At 38.4% G+C, this 15,382-nt stretch overlaps 1 protein-coding gene across 1 annotated transcript in view; it reads right to left on the bottom strand.

The window, feature by feature from the left end:
• Positions 1 to 6,622: 6,622 nt before the first annotated feature.
• FREM1 (FRAS1 related extracellular matrix 1) overlaps positions 6,623 to 15,382 on the bottom strand; it is a 56,599-nt gene continuing 47,839 nt past the window's right edge. The window contains exons 35-36 of the mRNA XM_041416521.1: positions 8,202 to 8,287; positions 6,623 to 6,822 (exon numbers count right to left, since the gene is read on the bottom strand). Coding sequence (XP_041272455.1) covers positions 6,623 to 6,822; positions 8,202 to 8,287 — 286 coding nt within the window. The remainder of the gene's footprint in view (positions 6,823 to 8,201; positions 8,288 to 15,382) is intronic.

Here is a 15,382-nt window from a genome sequence, read left to right as displayed (position 1 = left end):
CTGGCAACAGAACTAAGAACAGCATTAAGTTTCATGTGGCAGCCAAAATGAAGGTGCTCACACTTTAGAACATTTTTTTATGTCTTTAGTGGGGCATGGATGAGCATCCTTTCACATCTGTTGGACCATGTTCTCCTGGCTGTATGTACATACAGAGGACACAGTGAGTGGTTCTGTCTCTGAATGGTACTGGCACAAATGTACTGCCTAACTGACAGTGTACCCAATTCCAGATCCAGCCCATGGAGTTCTCCTGGTTATGTAATTGATTGCAGCAGATTGCTAAGGAGAGAAAGACACTGGGAAAACCTGTGGGACAGGAAAAAGGAGGCTGGGCAAAGACACAGTTCGGGAAGATGCATCTTCCTAGATTGTTGTGAATAATTTGAGAGAGAAAGTTTATTACTGAGGAATTTTTTCTAATACAATTCAAGGAAGATGCACACAACATTTCTTTAGTTAAAATAAAAATAGATATAAACTTAACTTAAAATTTCTTCTATATGCATAAAATTATATTCTTTTGCTCACTCTGATTATATGCAATACTTCAGATACCAGATTCTTAATCACAGAATCACTCTTACAGTCACTGAGGTTGAAGGGGACCTCTGAAGATGACCCATTCCAAGCCCCCTGCCAAAGCAGCATCACCTAGAGCAGGTGACACAAGAATGCATCCAGGTGGATTTTGAGTGTCTCCAGAGAGGGAGACTCCACAGCCTCCCCAGGCAGCTGTTCCAGTGCTCTGCCACCCTCAGTGTAAAGTTCTCCCTCATGTTGAGGTGGAATGTCTTGTGCTTTAGTTTATGGTCACTGTACTCAAACCAATTATCCACCAGGAGCCCCAGGTCCTTTTCCACAGAGCTGCTCTGCGGGAGGTCAGCCCCAGCCTGTGCTGGCACTTGGGGCTGTTCCCCCTCAGCTGCAGGACCTGGCACTTGCCCTTGTTGAGCCTCACGAGGTTTCTCTCTGCCCAACCCTCCAGCTGATCAAGGTCCCACTGAATGGCAGCAGAGCTTTCAGGTGGATCAGCCACTGCCCCCAGTTTGGAGTCACCAGCAAACCTGCTGAGGGTGCATTTCATCCCTTCCTCCACTCCAGGTCATTGACAAGCTGAATAAGATTGGTCCCAATATTGATCCCTTGGGTATGCCACTGACTGCAGGCCTCCTTCTGGACTCTGCTGCACTGATCATGACCCTCTGAGCGCTGCCTTCAGACAGTTCTTGCTCCATCTCACTGTCCATTCCTCCCATCCACATTTCCTGAGCTTACCTGTGAGGATCTTATGGGAGACAGTGTCAAAAGCCTTGCTGAAGCTCAGGTAGACAACATCAGATAGACAACTGCTCTCCCCTCATCGACCTGTCATGCCATGCCGTCACAGAAGGCCATCGCATTGCTCAAACATGATTTGCCTTTGGTGAGTCCACGCTGATGACCTTCTCTTCCTTTATGTGCTTGGCCACGGCCTCCAGAGTGATCTGTGCCAGCACCTTTCCGGGGATAGAGATGGAGCTGACTGGCCAGTAGCTTCCTATGTTCTCTTTGTTGCCCGTTCTGAAGATGACAGTGACACTGGAGTTCCTCCAGTCATCAGGCACCTCTTCTCCATTATTTTTCAAACAAGATGCAGAGTGGGCTTAGCAACAATATCTGCCAGTTCCCTCAGCACCTGTGTGTGCATCCCATCAGGGCCCATGGATTTATAGTTTTGTCTGCCTAGCTGATCTCTAACCCTCAATAGCCAAGGGCAAGTCTTCTTTTCTCCAGCCTTCCTCTCTTGCCTCCAGGGTCTGGGATTCCTGAAGGATGGCCTCAGTAGTGAAGTCTGGGGCAAAGAAGTAATTCAGTTACTCTGCCTTCTCTGTATCTTCTATCATCAGGATGCCCACAATATTCCTATGGGCTTCCCATACAGCCTCTCTCTTTTAACACGTTCCATAAGTTTCTTCTGTTTGAGATTTGCTAAAAGCTTTCTGCTCATCCCTGTAGGTCTACTGCCACTGTTGTTTGATTTCTTGCTCCTGGCAATACATTTGTCTCTGGAGTTGGGAGGAGTGCTGAATACTGACCAGCTCTCCCAGATTCCCTTGTAACTCTAAACCATGGGATTCCTTCTATTAGGTCCTGTTGATTAGGACTACTTCTGATTGAAAACTATACAGTACCTCAATGCCAACATAAAAAAGCCTTGGAAACAAGAGCTATTTTGTTGATATCACTTAAGTGTACTGATACTAAGAACAATATTTAAGTAACACAGAATAGCAGAGTTATCCATACTACAGTCAGCATAGCTTCTTAAAGGGTAGCAAGGGAGAAAAACTTCTTCTCAAGAATGAGGTTTCTGAGGGACAAGGACTTTTTCACATCCTTCTTTAAATCAAGAATCATATTACAATTCATTTTTATATACTGGCAGTCTTACTTGAATTCATTCTTCTTCTTCTTCTTGTATATCTGCTTGCAGACCTATACCTTTTCTTAGATTTATTTCTCAAAATATACAGAATTTTCTCTGTTATATGTGGTTAACTCATGGTACAAATGTCTTCACAGTATTCAGTCAAGGATAGGCCCAAACAGAAGAAAAAATTGAATTTAGAAGCTGATTAGAGTAAACAGGAGGTACATTGTGCTTAACTCTAAGTGCATTTATATTATAAATTTATATTATTTATTTTATAAATATAAGATAGATAATATATATAAATATAAATTATTTATTTATATTTTATATATTGTATAAATATCTACCTATAAATAACAATAAATAAATATAAATAATATAATATTAAATATTGTATATAAGATATTATTTATCTATATGTATTTTATATTTATTTATAATATAAATATAAAATAATCAAATATAAAAATAAAATATAAAATATAAAATATATCTATATTTATTATATATGTATACATATATATTATTTATATTAGTAACTAAAGTTATTATCACTAGAAAATAAGTTTTTGTGCGATTTTGAAATTAAGAAATTTATATTCACCCAGGTGTATTTTGAGGTTTTTATTAACACACATTACAGAGTTAAACATGACAATATATATAGTGTTTTGAATAGAAGAATTACTGTAGCACCAATCTTTTTGATGTAAGTAATGCAGAATCACCAATATTCATTGAATCTTATGCATAATACTCTCAAAGTTATTTTTATAATTTGAGTGAATAAAGACTTGAAGACATTCACTAAAGTATCCTTGTGTAGGAAGAAGGTCTGGAAAACTTTTCTGATATTTTGCTGACTAAATACTTGATATATATTAAGTTAGTAAAAACTCAAGTGTTTTAGAATACTTTGGTTCAGAATAAGTGCTCCTGCAACTTGTTTCCTATCCATTTTTTTCACAATCATTGGCTTTGTGTTAACTGCCTCCCTGTCAAATTTATTTGAAATATTGACATATTTAAAAGATATTTGACAGGGAGTGAAAGTGGTTAAAAGTGACAAGCACATACAGTGCTTACACAGCCCATCCCTGTATAGAATCTAAGGTAACTGCTAGGTTCTTTTCACTTAGCATCTTGATTCTTTTGCTCTTGGGTATGAATTTATGGATAGTTCTGGTGAAGTAAATCCTTTGTTTAACGAGAAATTGTGGCATCCATATGTGAACACCAGAATTTACACGCTCCTTTTTCTTACTTTGAGCTGTTTGAAATGCTCCTTGCAGTGCTGATTTTTCCTCAGTTTACTCGGCGTCTAATTCAAAAACACTGAAGGTGAAAAAATCCGCTAAGCTCCTCAGGACTGTCGGCACATCCATTACTAAACTTCTTAGAAGCCATAATTTCCTATGTTAACAGAAAAAAAATATATTTGTGCTTTTTCTGATTTGAGTATGTTTCATTCTTCGAACACCAGTATCTAATAATAAAAATAAAAGATATAAAGATCTGTGAAAAAATACCTATTTAAGGACTGGAAAAATAAAATGTATTAGTTAAATGTTTGGAACAGTTAATTGTATTGGAAAAAATTCAGCAGCCTATCAGGGCAGAAATATACTTGCTCTGCAATATAAGAATTTTAGTTTAATTAGTGTATTGTGTTTGATATAACTAAGCCAGTAAACTCATGCAGTTTGCACAACTAAAAATCTATTGTGTAGTGAAATCTTCATACGCTGAAATCACTTTAAAGTAGTTCAAGTGAAGTACAGAAAAGGGAAAATTTCCCCTACTCTCACAAAAGCAAACCTGCGGTCACTGTTGTGTCAGATGGCATGAATAATTTATTAGTTACTGATCAAGTAACAAGCACCTTTGTCAAAATCATGACAAAATGATATCATTAATTTATTAAATATTTGGTAGAGGTATTTGAATAATCTCAATAGGCTTTATCAAATTGGCACCAATAAATTCTACATCTTTTATTAAAAAAAGACCCTAAAGAAATAAAAGTTTATGTCTCAGTCAATTTTCCATGGCATTCCAGAGCACACCACTAAAAGATACTGAGAGTGCTTTTTTTTTAGCTGGGTTTTTTTGGTTTTTTTTTTTTTTCTGTAATGAAAACTTTCAGGAATAAAATCAGGTCTAACACCAGATATTCAGGAGTACTTGGTTTGGAGACAAGTAGCAAATCTATGTTGACCTAGAAAACTCCTTAAACAAAGGGGTTTCTGTCTAGCAAAAGTGTCTAGAAATATCTCATAATTATTACCTTTGAAAAAAATCAAAAATCTGGGAGAAATCCTGGAAATATTTTTTGTCTGCATCTCACCTTTTTTATTGCATCTGTTGATAGCAATAAAAAAGGTGAGGAGATTCTGTCCCTAGTATGCTTTTTCTCATTCTGCAATGCACACGTATTTATTGGCAACAATCCTTTCAGGGAGGTTCTTTCCTATATACAAAGACTCTTCAGCTGATCACATGTTGATGTAACTTGTCACAGGCAAGGAGGAAGGATTAGTAACCCATGCGTGACAAAGGCAAAGAAGAGGAAAATATAACCCCTGAAACAGTGTTCTTCAGCTCAGAGAGGAGAGGTGATTCTGCTCTGCCTGTCCCTTGCAGGACTGAGAAATTGCGACAAGGAACCCAAGAAGGAGGTTTTGCAGCTCTGTTGCAAAATGGGTCCAGAGGCTGGCTGAACAGATGAGCAAGTTGGGAATCAATTCCTGGCAGCAGGCGGGCAGATGGGAAGGATGAGAGCTCGTAGGTGCAGGGCAAATTCACCCTACTCACTTCCAAACCAACTGCCACACACAGGCTCCTATTGTGAGGAGTTTTATTTTTTTTTTTTTAGGAAGCCTATGCTTGGATCCTCATTTCATTTTTGTTTGGGTTTTTTTTTGTTTTGTTTTTGTTTCTTTTGTTGTTGTTTTGTTTTATGTTTTTATTTGTTTGTTTGTTTGTTTGTTTGGGGGGTTTTGGTTGGTTGGTTGGTTGGTTGGGGTTTTTTTTTTTGGTTTTTTTTTTTTTTTTTTTTTTTTTTTTTTTTTGTAATTTTAAGGCTGGCAGTAAAAATTTCCAAAAGCAAGATTTTGACAGGTCAAATGTAAGTCTACTATAATGTTACAAAATGGTTATAGTGCAACTGTATTTTTCTGAAATAATAAGTTCTGGCCAGCTGGTTTTCATATTAATTGCTGAGTTTTAAGCCTTTCTTAAAAATAAATCTGGATTTTTAAAAATTATTTTTAAAAGCCTCAAATCCCTAATAAGGACTTAGATTAATACTTTTAAAAAGCCATAGCTGCTTTACTACAAAATATGTTGCACGATTACATTGGTTTATACACACATATAAATCCTATTGATGTTCATATATCAGTGAGTATCCCCAGATAATATCCTAAGATTAAGTTAACAATTTTTTTAATAAATCATCATTTGCTATAACATTTGATTTAGAGATGTCCCATTATTTAATTACAGTAAGAATTACAGCACCATCCTGCAGTTCCAGAAAAAAAAAAAAAAAAAGAAGAAATTTTTGCTTAGGAATGTGAAACAGATGCAACTCTGTGTGGGCAGATCCATTAGGTTCTGAAGCTGGCTTTGGGAGGTAGGAGAAATGCAAGGCTTTGCTCCGGATGGTACTCTGTGACCAGGCAATGTCCAGGCATTGGTATTTTTGTAAGATGTAGTAGGGTATCCACCAAACAAACTCCAGTGCTTACATGACATCACTCACATCATCACCCAAATTATCTGGTTTTAGACAACTGTCTACCCTCATTTCCAACCCCAGCAGCCTTCCTCTTTTTGTGACTGCAGGGTAAAACTGCAGTTCACAACCCTTCCTTTAGGAGAAAAGCAAATCAACTGATGTGGTACTTTCTTTAAAGAAGAAGTACTTTTATGCAGAAGTGTGATGAAAACCTTGAGACCCAGCTCTTTGGTATAAAAATACTATGAGTAAGTGACAGATCAAAGTGTTTGGGGAGATTTCAAAACCTTAACCTGGGCTTAGTTTTTGTAGCTGATCTCTATCCCTTGGTTAGAGGCCAGTGCATCTTCACCTCTGGCAGCATATAAAATAAACCTTGCTGATAATTAGAATGATTTTCTAACACAGCTAACATACTGAAATAGCATGAATGTCCATATTCTTTCAGAGGCATCCTCCATTCATTACAACTTTCTTGAACATATATAGCTGTTTGGTTTGACCTTCTTGCAGTCAGTTGCTTGCCATTTTCCTCGCTTCTGCACAAATACACAATTTCTTCCTCTCACTGGAAAGTGGTAGGAGCCTCTTCTCCAGTTTATGTAGGTTACAGGCTCTCCTCCATTCCACTCCCAGTGTCCAGGATTGACTTGGTCATTCAAACCTGTGTGAATTCAGTAGGACCAAATCAGTGATGTTTATTGTCACTGGAGCCAGATGACAAGAGAGTCAAATTGTTCTATAAGTTGTTCTTCATTTAAAAATTCATACAGTTGCATGCTGAGAGAAAACATCTGATAGAACACAAGCAAAACACAATTTAGGATTTAGTTAGTCCACTTGAATCACAGTTAGTGCCATATGAATAAAGGAAAGTACACTTCTCCACAACAGTGCATTTCTAAAATGTTTTTTTCTCCTTTCATCTATTACATGTCTATGACCTCATAGTTTTGTCTTTTCATACTTGAAATATCAAGGAGTCTGGGCAGCATCAGATGCCTTCAGATTTCTGCTGAATAAAAAATTTGCAGATCTTTGTGGACCTGATTTACATTGTTTAAATTAACAGTTGTAAAATTGGTTTGGGTTAATTAGTACAATATAAAATATATCTTTTCCCCTAGCCTCTGAGTTGCTAAGACCAACAGGCATGGCATAATTTTAGACATGACCTGTCTTCTTATGAGAGACTAAAAAAGCAAGAAAATTGGCATAACAATCTTTTAGTCTTTATCAAATAAGTTTATTTCTTTCAAGTTAACAGAATTATGATACCATTAAACATGATCCAAAACTAACTGTATTTTTCTAAGTTAATTTAGTATACCTAGTAGATCCATCTCAGGAAATTACTGAGGTGATAATTGCAGTTCAGAAACAGAGAGAAAGAACAATCCTGAGGACAGTATAGCAGAAACAAGAAGGATTAGAAAAAAGCAGTAGCACTAGTATATGAGCTAAGACAGTCATGCACAGAAAGGAAGTACTAAGAAGACCTATTGAAATTCTTTCCATTTCTCATTAAATGTTGTCTAGTAAGAAGTAGCTAAATCTGAAATGATATGATGAAATGTTCTTTAGCTTATCATCTAATTAATTAATAAGATTTCTAACATAAGACAACACCATTAAATTAGGAATAACACAGATAATTATCTAAGTTAAAACAAAATAAAAAGAAAAAGCTAAATTAGGGATAAATAAAGTAACAGCTGAAAGAAAGATGAGATAAACAAAATTGTAGGAGCTGCACCAGAACTATTTTTATTTTAGCTTGTGTCAAAATAGGAAAAGTTTCATGACAAAACAGTACAGCAACAGACATCATGATAAACACATCTTTTTGATAAAGACTTATAAAAGTAGCCGGGTCAATTATGGCTTTTTGGTTTACGCCTTGCACTGAAATAATAAAAGCAGGAGAAATTTGAGGACAATACGGTGTTTGAAAACTGGGCTTGAGCTGCTACAGCAGTTTCTGCTTTTCAGCGTGTACAGAAACTGGAGTCTGCAGAGGGGATTTGCAGCCAATATACTTGCCTATCCAAAAGGGCATCTTCCCACTGAAGTCCCACAGCCACTGCATGTGTTGTTCATTAGCTACACTTGTTAGACTCCCCAGGTACCTAAGCTCAAGGAGAGAGGGCAGAGTAATTAGCATTCCACAGAGTGACAGACAGCTCCCATCAACTTATCAACAGTGGGTGTTGATTCTAGTATAAAGCATATAAAAAATGAGTCACAGGAAAACCACAACTTACTGGCATGAAGGAATAATGACATGAAGATGAAGTCTTAAAATTGTGGATTATCTGGGGAGGAACCAAAACCCTAGTCTGGTTTTTCTAACAGAAAAATTAAATCAGCTTGGCAACTGAAGGAAATGCATACAGGAAATATGTGCCTCATACTCACAAACTGTGTTTTAACCTTGGCACAATTATTGATACCTTATTTTCCATAAAATAATGAACTTTCTACACTGAAATCCAAGCCACTGAAAGATACAACTTCATCTATTTGATAGCAGAGCAGGAGATATATTTTTAAAACTGTGTTTTGACAATACTGAAGCTTTGAATAATAAATTTAAGTGGTAATGTTGTTCTGAGAAGTAATCATAGAATCACAAAATCATAGAATGTCCTGAGTAGGAAGAGACTGACAAAGACCATCAAAATCTAACTATTGGCCCTGCACATGACAGCCCCAAGAACCACAAAATCAGCCTGAGAGCATTGTCCCAACACTTTTTGAACTCTGTCAGGTTGGTGCTGTGACTACCACCCTGGGAAGGCTGTTCCAGTGCCCAACCACCACCCTCTGAGTGAAGAACCTTCTCACAGTATCTAATCTAAATCTCCCCCATCACAGTTACACACACATCTTCTAAAATCAACGTTTGGGTTGTTACATCATTCGCCCCCTCCATTTCCTTCCTATCCCTCTATCCCAACCCTTTATTTTTTGCATTTTCATCCTTTTCAGTTTTGAGTTTCAGCTGAGATGTTCTGGTTCTCCATCCTCCTGTGAACCTGCACTCGGTAAATGCAGGCATCTCATGAGTTCCCCCAGTTGTTCATCACAAGAAATTTGGTATCTAAAAAGCAGCGCATTCTTCAGAGGGTTGTCTGCACTGACTACACATTTAGTTCAGATTGGAGAGAAGTTGTGGTTTGTATTAAGCAGACTATTTCTGAATTAAGTCAATGCAAAAGCTCTGCTCTGTATTTGTACTTACAGTACACCAGCTCCAAAGGAGGATTTGCAAACCCTAGCCACTGAAAGGCCTTGCCACTGAAAAATCTTCCAACCAGTACCAAACTTACAAGCACCAGCAGGCTACTCTTAAGCCATTTAGAGATCAGGCTAAATCTTTAGGCATTAAGAGACAAATGTCATCCTTCACATTTGCTGGGAACTGTCAGCCATCAGTGGCTCCACTTTCTTATTTATCCCTTTTTGTGTCTGCATTGATGTATCACTTTTTTTTACATGTCACACCTAATGTTGCCATCCTTCTGGTGCTGAACCTCTGGTGCTGGCATTTCTTTTGTCCCATTTTTCTGACTGCTGCTCAGTCTAAGAGTGATGCCAACCCCTTCAGCCTCCCAGAATACCCTGGGTGGCAGTTGATAGGGCCAGAGCAAACAACACTGTTCATAAAAACATTTTAAGAGAGCAAAAAAACTTTTCTAACATCAGAAAAAGTAAATGGTATTGTAAAGATTTTCATTACTTTTGCCAGATAACAGAGACAGAAGATCACTATTGCTCCAGATGAAGTGATGACTGTCTTCTTTAAGAGCTGGGGCAGCAACCAGGCCTGAAGTATGGTATGGCAGACTTGAGCTCATTATGGAGACCATGAGCAGATATTAGAGTGAAAGCCCACCATTAAGCATGCTGCCTAATTAGAGATCCATGCCTGGAGCTCCATTCCCATAATTGACCTGTATGTCTTCTGAGAGTATTGATCCCATGGATTCCATATGATGCCATACAAATTAGGGAAGCAGGAAAAATTTACATGAGAATAATACAAAGTAGTAGTCCACAATATTCTGCACAGTCCCTATTGCACAGAATCTGGACCATTCCTTAATCTGGGCCCACAGGGACGGGATATGAAATAAATTCATTGTGTTTCTGAGGGGGGATGCTCCTGCTGCAAAGTCCTCCTCTGTTATCCCTGCAGGGCAACCAAAGCATCAGGGGATGGAGTTGCCCTCTGCTCCATGCTGCACGGTGGATCTGCCAAGGCCAGCAAGTCAGCTGGGTGTTAGCCCTTGCCTGTGCAGTCACAGCTCTCCTGGGGCAGGCACTGCGCAGTAACAGCAGGCCCATCAGGGGCACTCTGAGTTCCCAGGCCACCAGAGAACAGCATGTAAGGGTTCACACTGACACCTGTGTACACTCTCCTCACCTAGAGGTGTGGCAGAACAGCCTCAGAACTGTCTGGTAGGAGTCAGGATTGTGCACCCACTGTGGCAGAGTCCCCCAAAACTGCACCCAGTGAAGGTGTCAGCCAAGCTTCAGCTGTGCCTCTCATCAGGGTGAGACGTGCCTGTATGTCCAAGAGTGACAGGTTTCCACCCTTCTGGGCCAATCTGCCAGGCACAGAATCTCCAGTGAGCTAGGAACAAAGCTGTTACACTGACAAACACTGTTGGGAATTTTCATACTCCATCTTCTTCTACAGGCAGAGTCCCGGCGAGCAGGCATAGTTAATTTAGGGTGTCCTCCCAAGCTAAGTGCTTCAGCAGCAGGATTCCATTCTGCTTCCCAGTGACTGTGGTTGCACTGACCAAATGGACCTGAGAAGAGCTTTGCACAGCGGTTTCTGTGGTATCACTACTAGGTGAACCAGAACAAAAATAGAGCTTTTTAACTGACTTCTGCTTAAAGACACTCAAAACCCAGGAACTAAGTAATTTACTTTAGGTGAGCATAAAGCATCATGCACCAAAAAGCATCAATATGTGTCAGTAACTGCTCTACCATTTATGACATACAGGCGTAGTCTGAGCAACAACAGTTTCAGACTTCAATCCATGTACCAGGGAGAGATTCATCACTGTGAAAGGAAAGCACTACAATAATTATAATGTAATCTAATCTTTTCTCTATAAGTACAGCTTCACAAGCACATTACTGAAGAGAGAACAACTGTTCTAATGGTGATACCTGTTTAGGGGTGCTATATATTTTAGGGAAATGAAAGAACATAGCACTTCCATAATGTTACTCACTGAATCTTGAGGCATAGGATCAGACACTGGAATTTACAAGATAATGTTATTTATGGAGTGTGCATCTAACACTTCCTAATGTAAATTAGTCAAGATAAGGCGTTATAATGCCCTATTAGGGAAAGAACCCAAACAAAACCAAAAACAAACAAACAAACACCAAGCAAAAGAAGCCACAACAAACCCTGACACGCCACTTTTTTCTGTGCTAAACCATCCATTTAAAATTGTTCCTGTGTGCTTTATAATTTTTGTTACTGAGTCAAGAGCATCCTTTATCCAGTTGCACAAATTAAGGAAACATTTTGGGTAGCTATTAACCTTGAAATATTATTTGGAAAATACTTAGCAGAAAGCCTTTACTGATTTTTCATCAAATTGTCTGATACATTTGAAAGTCTTGTACCATTTTGGTAAATTTAACATCAGTAAAAGCACACTTGACTGAGTATGAAGGTCTCCATGGATCACAACATTTTATTTGGACTGCTGCAGTAAATCTGTGTTGTATACTGACATTGAAGGGTGTGGGGGGTGACTGAAAGACTGTGCTTATCTCAGTCTTTTGTTTGGTCACCTAGGGAGTTATTCTGATGCCTTGAAATTGGTGTCTAGTGTTGCTTACAACACCTCCTATTATTCGGAACATTCAGATGAGAGTGGCAGACATGATGCAGAGCTTGCAGGAGCCCTGCACTTCCAGACTGGCGGTTGAAAGCCAGACAGCATACACAAGGCCTTTAAAATTACTCTAGGTACTTGGATCCATCTGCTGGAGTCACACACAATACTATGAGTTAAACCAGTCTCTTACAGAATCAGTACTAGAAGAGGGCTACTGTCCTGCTTTGCACTGGAGAACACTGACCCATCATGAAGGATCTAATCTATTACTTTAGATGTGGTTCTGCCTGTAATTCCGAAGGACTAGGGCCACGTGTAGCTGATATAATACCATAAAACAAAATACCATGTCCTGCCTTACACAGCTAGCAGTAAAGGACCTGAAATCTAATAATATTTGGGCTTTAATTAAATGTTCAACTTCAAAAAAGATAAAGGCGAAATATAACAAGGCAAAAGACAAAACTGTGGGTTTTATCTATACATTTCTTCCGTCCCTTCAGTGGCAGCAGTGAAACAATCTCACACACAAATGAGCCCTGCTGTACTGACCCTTGGGCAGGACATGTTCCTATTGGATAAACAAGAGCTGTGGCATAAATCATCAAAATTGCTTCTAAATCAGACTGCTGTGGGATCACTCAGCCATAATATCCCCCAGATGCTTCTTTTCACGTTGCCAAGACTCTCTTCATGCATACAAATAAAGCTAGAGAAATGAGTTCTTAAACCACCTTTCTCTCCAATGAATTGGAGAAGGGTTAGAAATAGCACAAGATTTTCACAGCAATTAACTGAGATTTCTCTGTTCCCCCCATCCCCAGTTTAACACTGATATATAGAAACTTGTGTCAAGACAAGCACATATTTTTGTCTGCTTCTACCCCAAACATGGAAACTAAAGAATAGGGTTGTATACCACCTGTAACAGATGGATACAATGCATGTCAATAGAAACTCAAATAGGCCTGCATTAGCCCATGCACATGTAGTTATGTCCAGACAACAACTGCTTCCACAATAAATTGATAGCATTACTGTGATGGAATAGAATCATAGACTACCGTGTTGGAAGGAGCTGCAAGGATCATCTGGTTCCAACCTTTCTGGGCAAAAGGACAGTCCAGACAAGATGGGCCAGCACTCTGTCTAGCTAAACCTCAAAAGTATGTGGTGTTGGGGAATCTACTATCTCCCTGGGGAGAGTCTTCTAACGGCTGATCTCACGGTGAAAAAAAATTATTTCCCTTGTGTGTACTTGGAATCTTCCCAGGAATAACTTGTTCCTGTAGCTGTTCATCTTTTCTATGTGACTCCTTGTAAAAAGGGAGTCTCCATCCTATTCTTAGCCACTCTCTAAATATCAAAATACAGTGATAAGGGCTCACCTATGCCTTCTTTCTTCACATGTCAGGCTTTACTCTCCTTTGATCAACTTTGTGGCCCTTGTCCAGACACTTTTCAGCCTGACTACTTCTGTATACTTTTTGTATAGCCTGTTCCCAAGTCCATCATGTAAAGATTGCAAGATTGTCTCAAAAAGGGAAGGGCAGGAGACTGTTAGTGAATCAACGTCAACAGCGCTTGGGCTCTTTTCCCTGTTCTGCATAACAGAAAAATTCTAGCAAGGCAAATGAATAGGAGCTTAAAATTTTTATGCCATTTTTGTAGTAGCAAAAAAATTATTCTTTTTTTCATGGAAGCTGGCAGATTTACTGAAAGTCAATTCTAATATTTTCATTTAATATCTAGTTTGTTTGATCTATTGAAAATTGACGACTGACCTCCATGGTAGTTTTGTTTCCCTATTGGAAACATTTAAATGTCAATAGAATCAGTATTAATAACAGAAACACCACAATTGGTGGTGATGATTGCCAGAGGAGCTGGGGAAAAGCACAAAATAATATTTAATAAGTTATATTATTTTTCACATTTTAGCGTGTTCCTGGAGCTGTACTTTTGTAAATCAGTTCCAGATGGAGGCAAGGAGTACCGGGATAAATCTTCCTTAGTCTATGCTAGTATGACATTAATTGAATTAGCACCACCCTAGGATTCATTTCCTTGTGGATTCAGTGATATGCCTTGATTTTCTCTGTAGTTTTTTTTTAACACTGTCCTTTAGTTACTGTTGTTTACATTAATTTACTTTTATTCAGTTTAATGTCTACGTTGCACACTATGAAGAAGCTACCTACAAAAAATATGGGTCACAAAGACCACACTCTTTTAGAAGATAGGAAACACCTCCCGGAAGACTGGCATATGGTTCCAAGAGATCAATTCACTGTTGAAGCCTTCAGAAAAAAATATAAAAATATTCACAGTTTATAGCTTTATTTGTTAACAAGTAGCATAATAAAAGCAGAGAATAATGAAAAATTGTAAGAGCTGAAATTGTAAGTGAGCCAATTAATAGAACAATATTTAGGGTCAGCTCACAAGAGGACATAACATTTACATTTTAGTAAAGAATATCTTCTGTCAGCTGGGAGGTAGTAGTATCAAGATTTTTCTTTTGCATGTTGCCAAGACAACATAATCTGGCATAACTAAGTGGAATGAATCATACTCTGTTTCTATCATTTCCCACTCTTCCCTCTTTCAATTTTCCTTTGGAGTAATGGAGAGGTCTGGAGTAATGGAGAGGTCTGTTTAAGCCTTTCCTAGTTTTCAGTGCTCATAATTCAGGACAAGGTACAGAGTGTGCCTATCCTTGGACAAGCTTCAAGATACCATGGCTAACATTTTTTCCAGTGCTAACCTAATACCCCTAAAGCCAAAATCTCAAAGCATGTATCCAGAAAACAAGACTGGCAGGTTTTTTATCTCCTATTTTCAGACAACAATTATTATTATTATTATTGTTGTTGTTGTTGTTGTTGTTGTTGTTGTATATCCTTAAAAAGTCAGAAAGGCACTGTTAAATTGAATATAAAAGTTTTCAAATAGTTACAGAATCTTCAAAGCTACGTTTTCAGAAGAATACAGTGAGGCACACAGGAGCTGGCAATATTTTACCATTGCTATATCAAGAGGAGGTAGTGCCAAGGAAGTGGTGGGTAAGAGAGAATTCTGAGTCTCTACTGACTCCAAGTTTCTCTTCTCCCAAACCAGCTCTCCCTAAATTAGGAAAGTATCCTCACTGCAGATGGACAGCTTTGTGAATTCATGCTGTGATTAAGATAGCATTGCCTCTTGAAGCATTATGAGACTAATATTTCTATCATCCACTGTGTTTGAATCTCAGGATTTGTGCAATTTTTGAGGGGAGCTGTGCAGAGCAGCGAAAGCTGGGCTTATCCAAATAAATTTGGTCTCAAGAGCAGCATTCAGCTCAGG

This window comes from Onychostruthus taczanowskii, unplaced genomic scaffold (assembly GCF_017590055.1).
Source record: "Onychostruthus taczanowskii isolate IOZ18803 unplaced genomic scaffold, ASM1759005v1 scaffold52, whole genome shotgun sequence".
NCBI lineage: Eukaryota > Metazoa > Chordata > Aves > Passeriformes > Passeridae > Onychostruthus > Onychostruthus taczanowskii.
The sequence above is the reverse complement of the archived record's forward strand: the minus strand, read 5'-3'. Positions and strand labels throughout refer to the sequence as shown.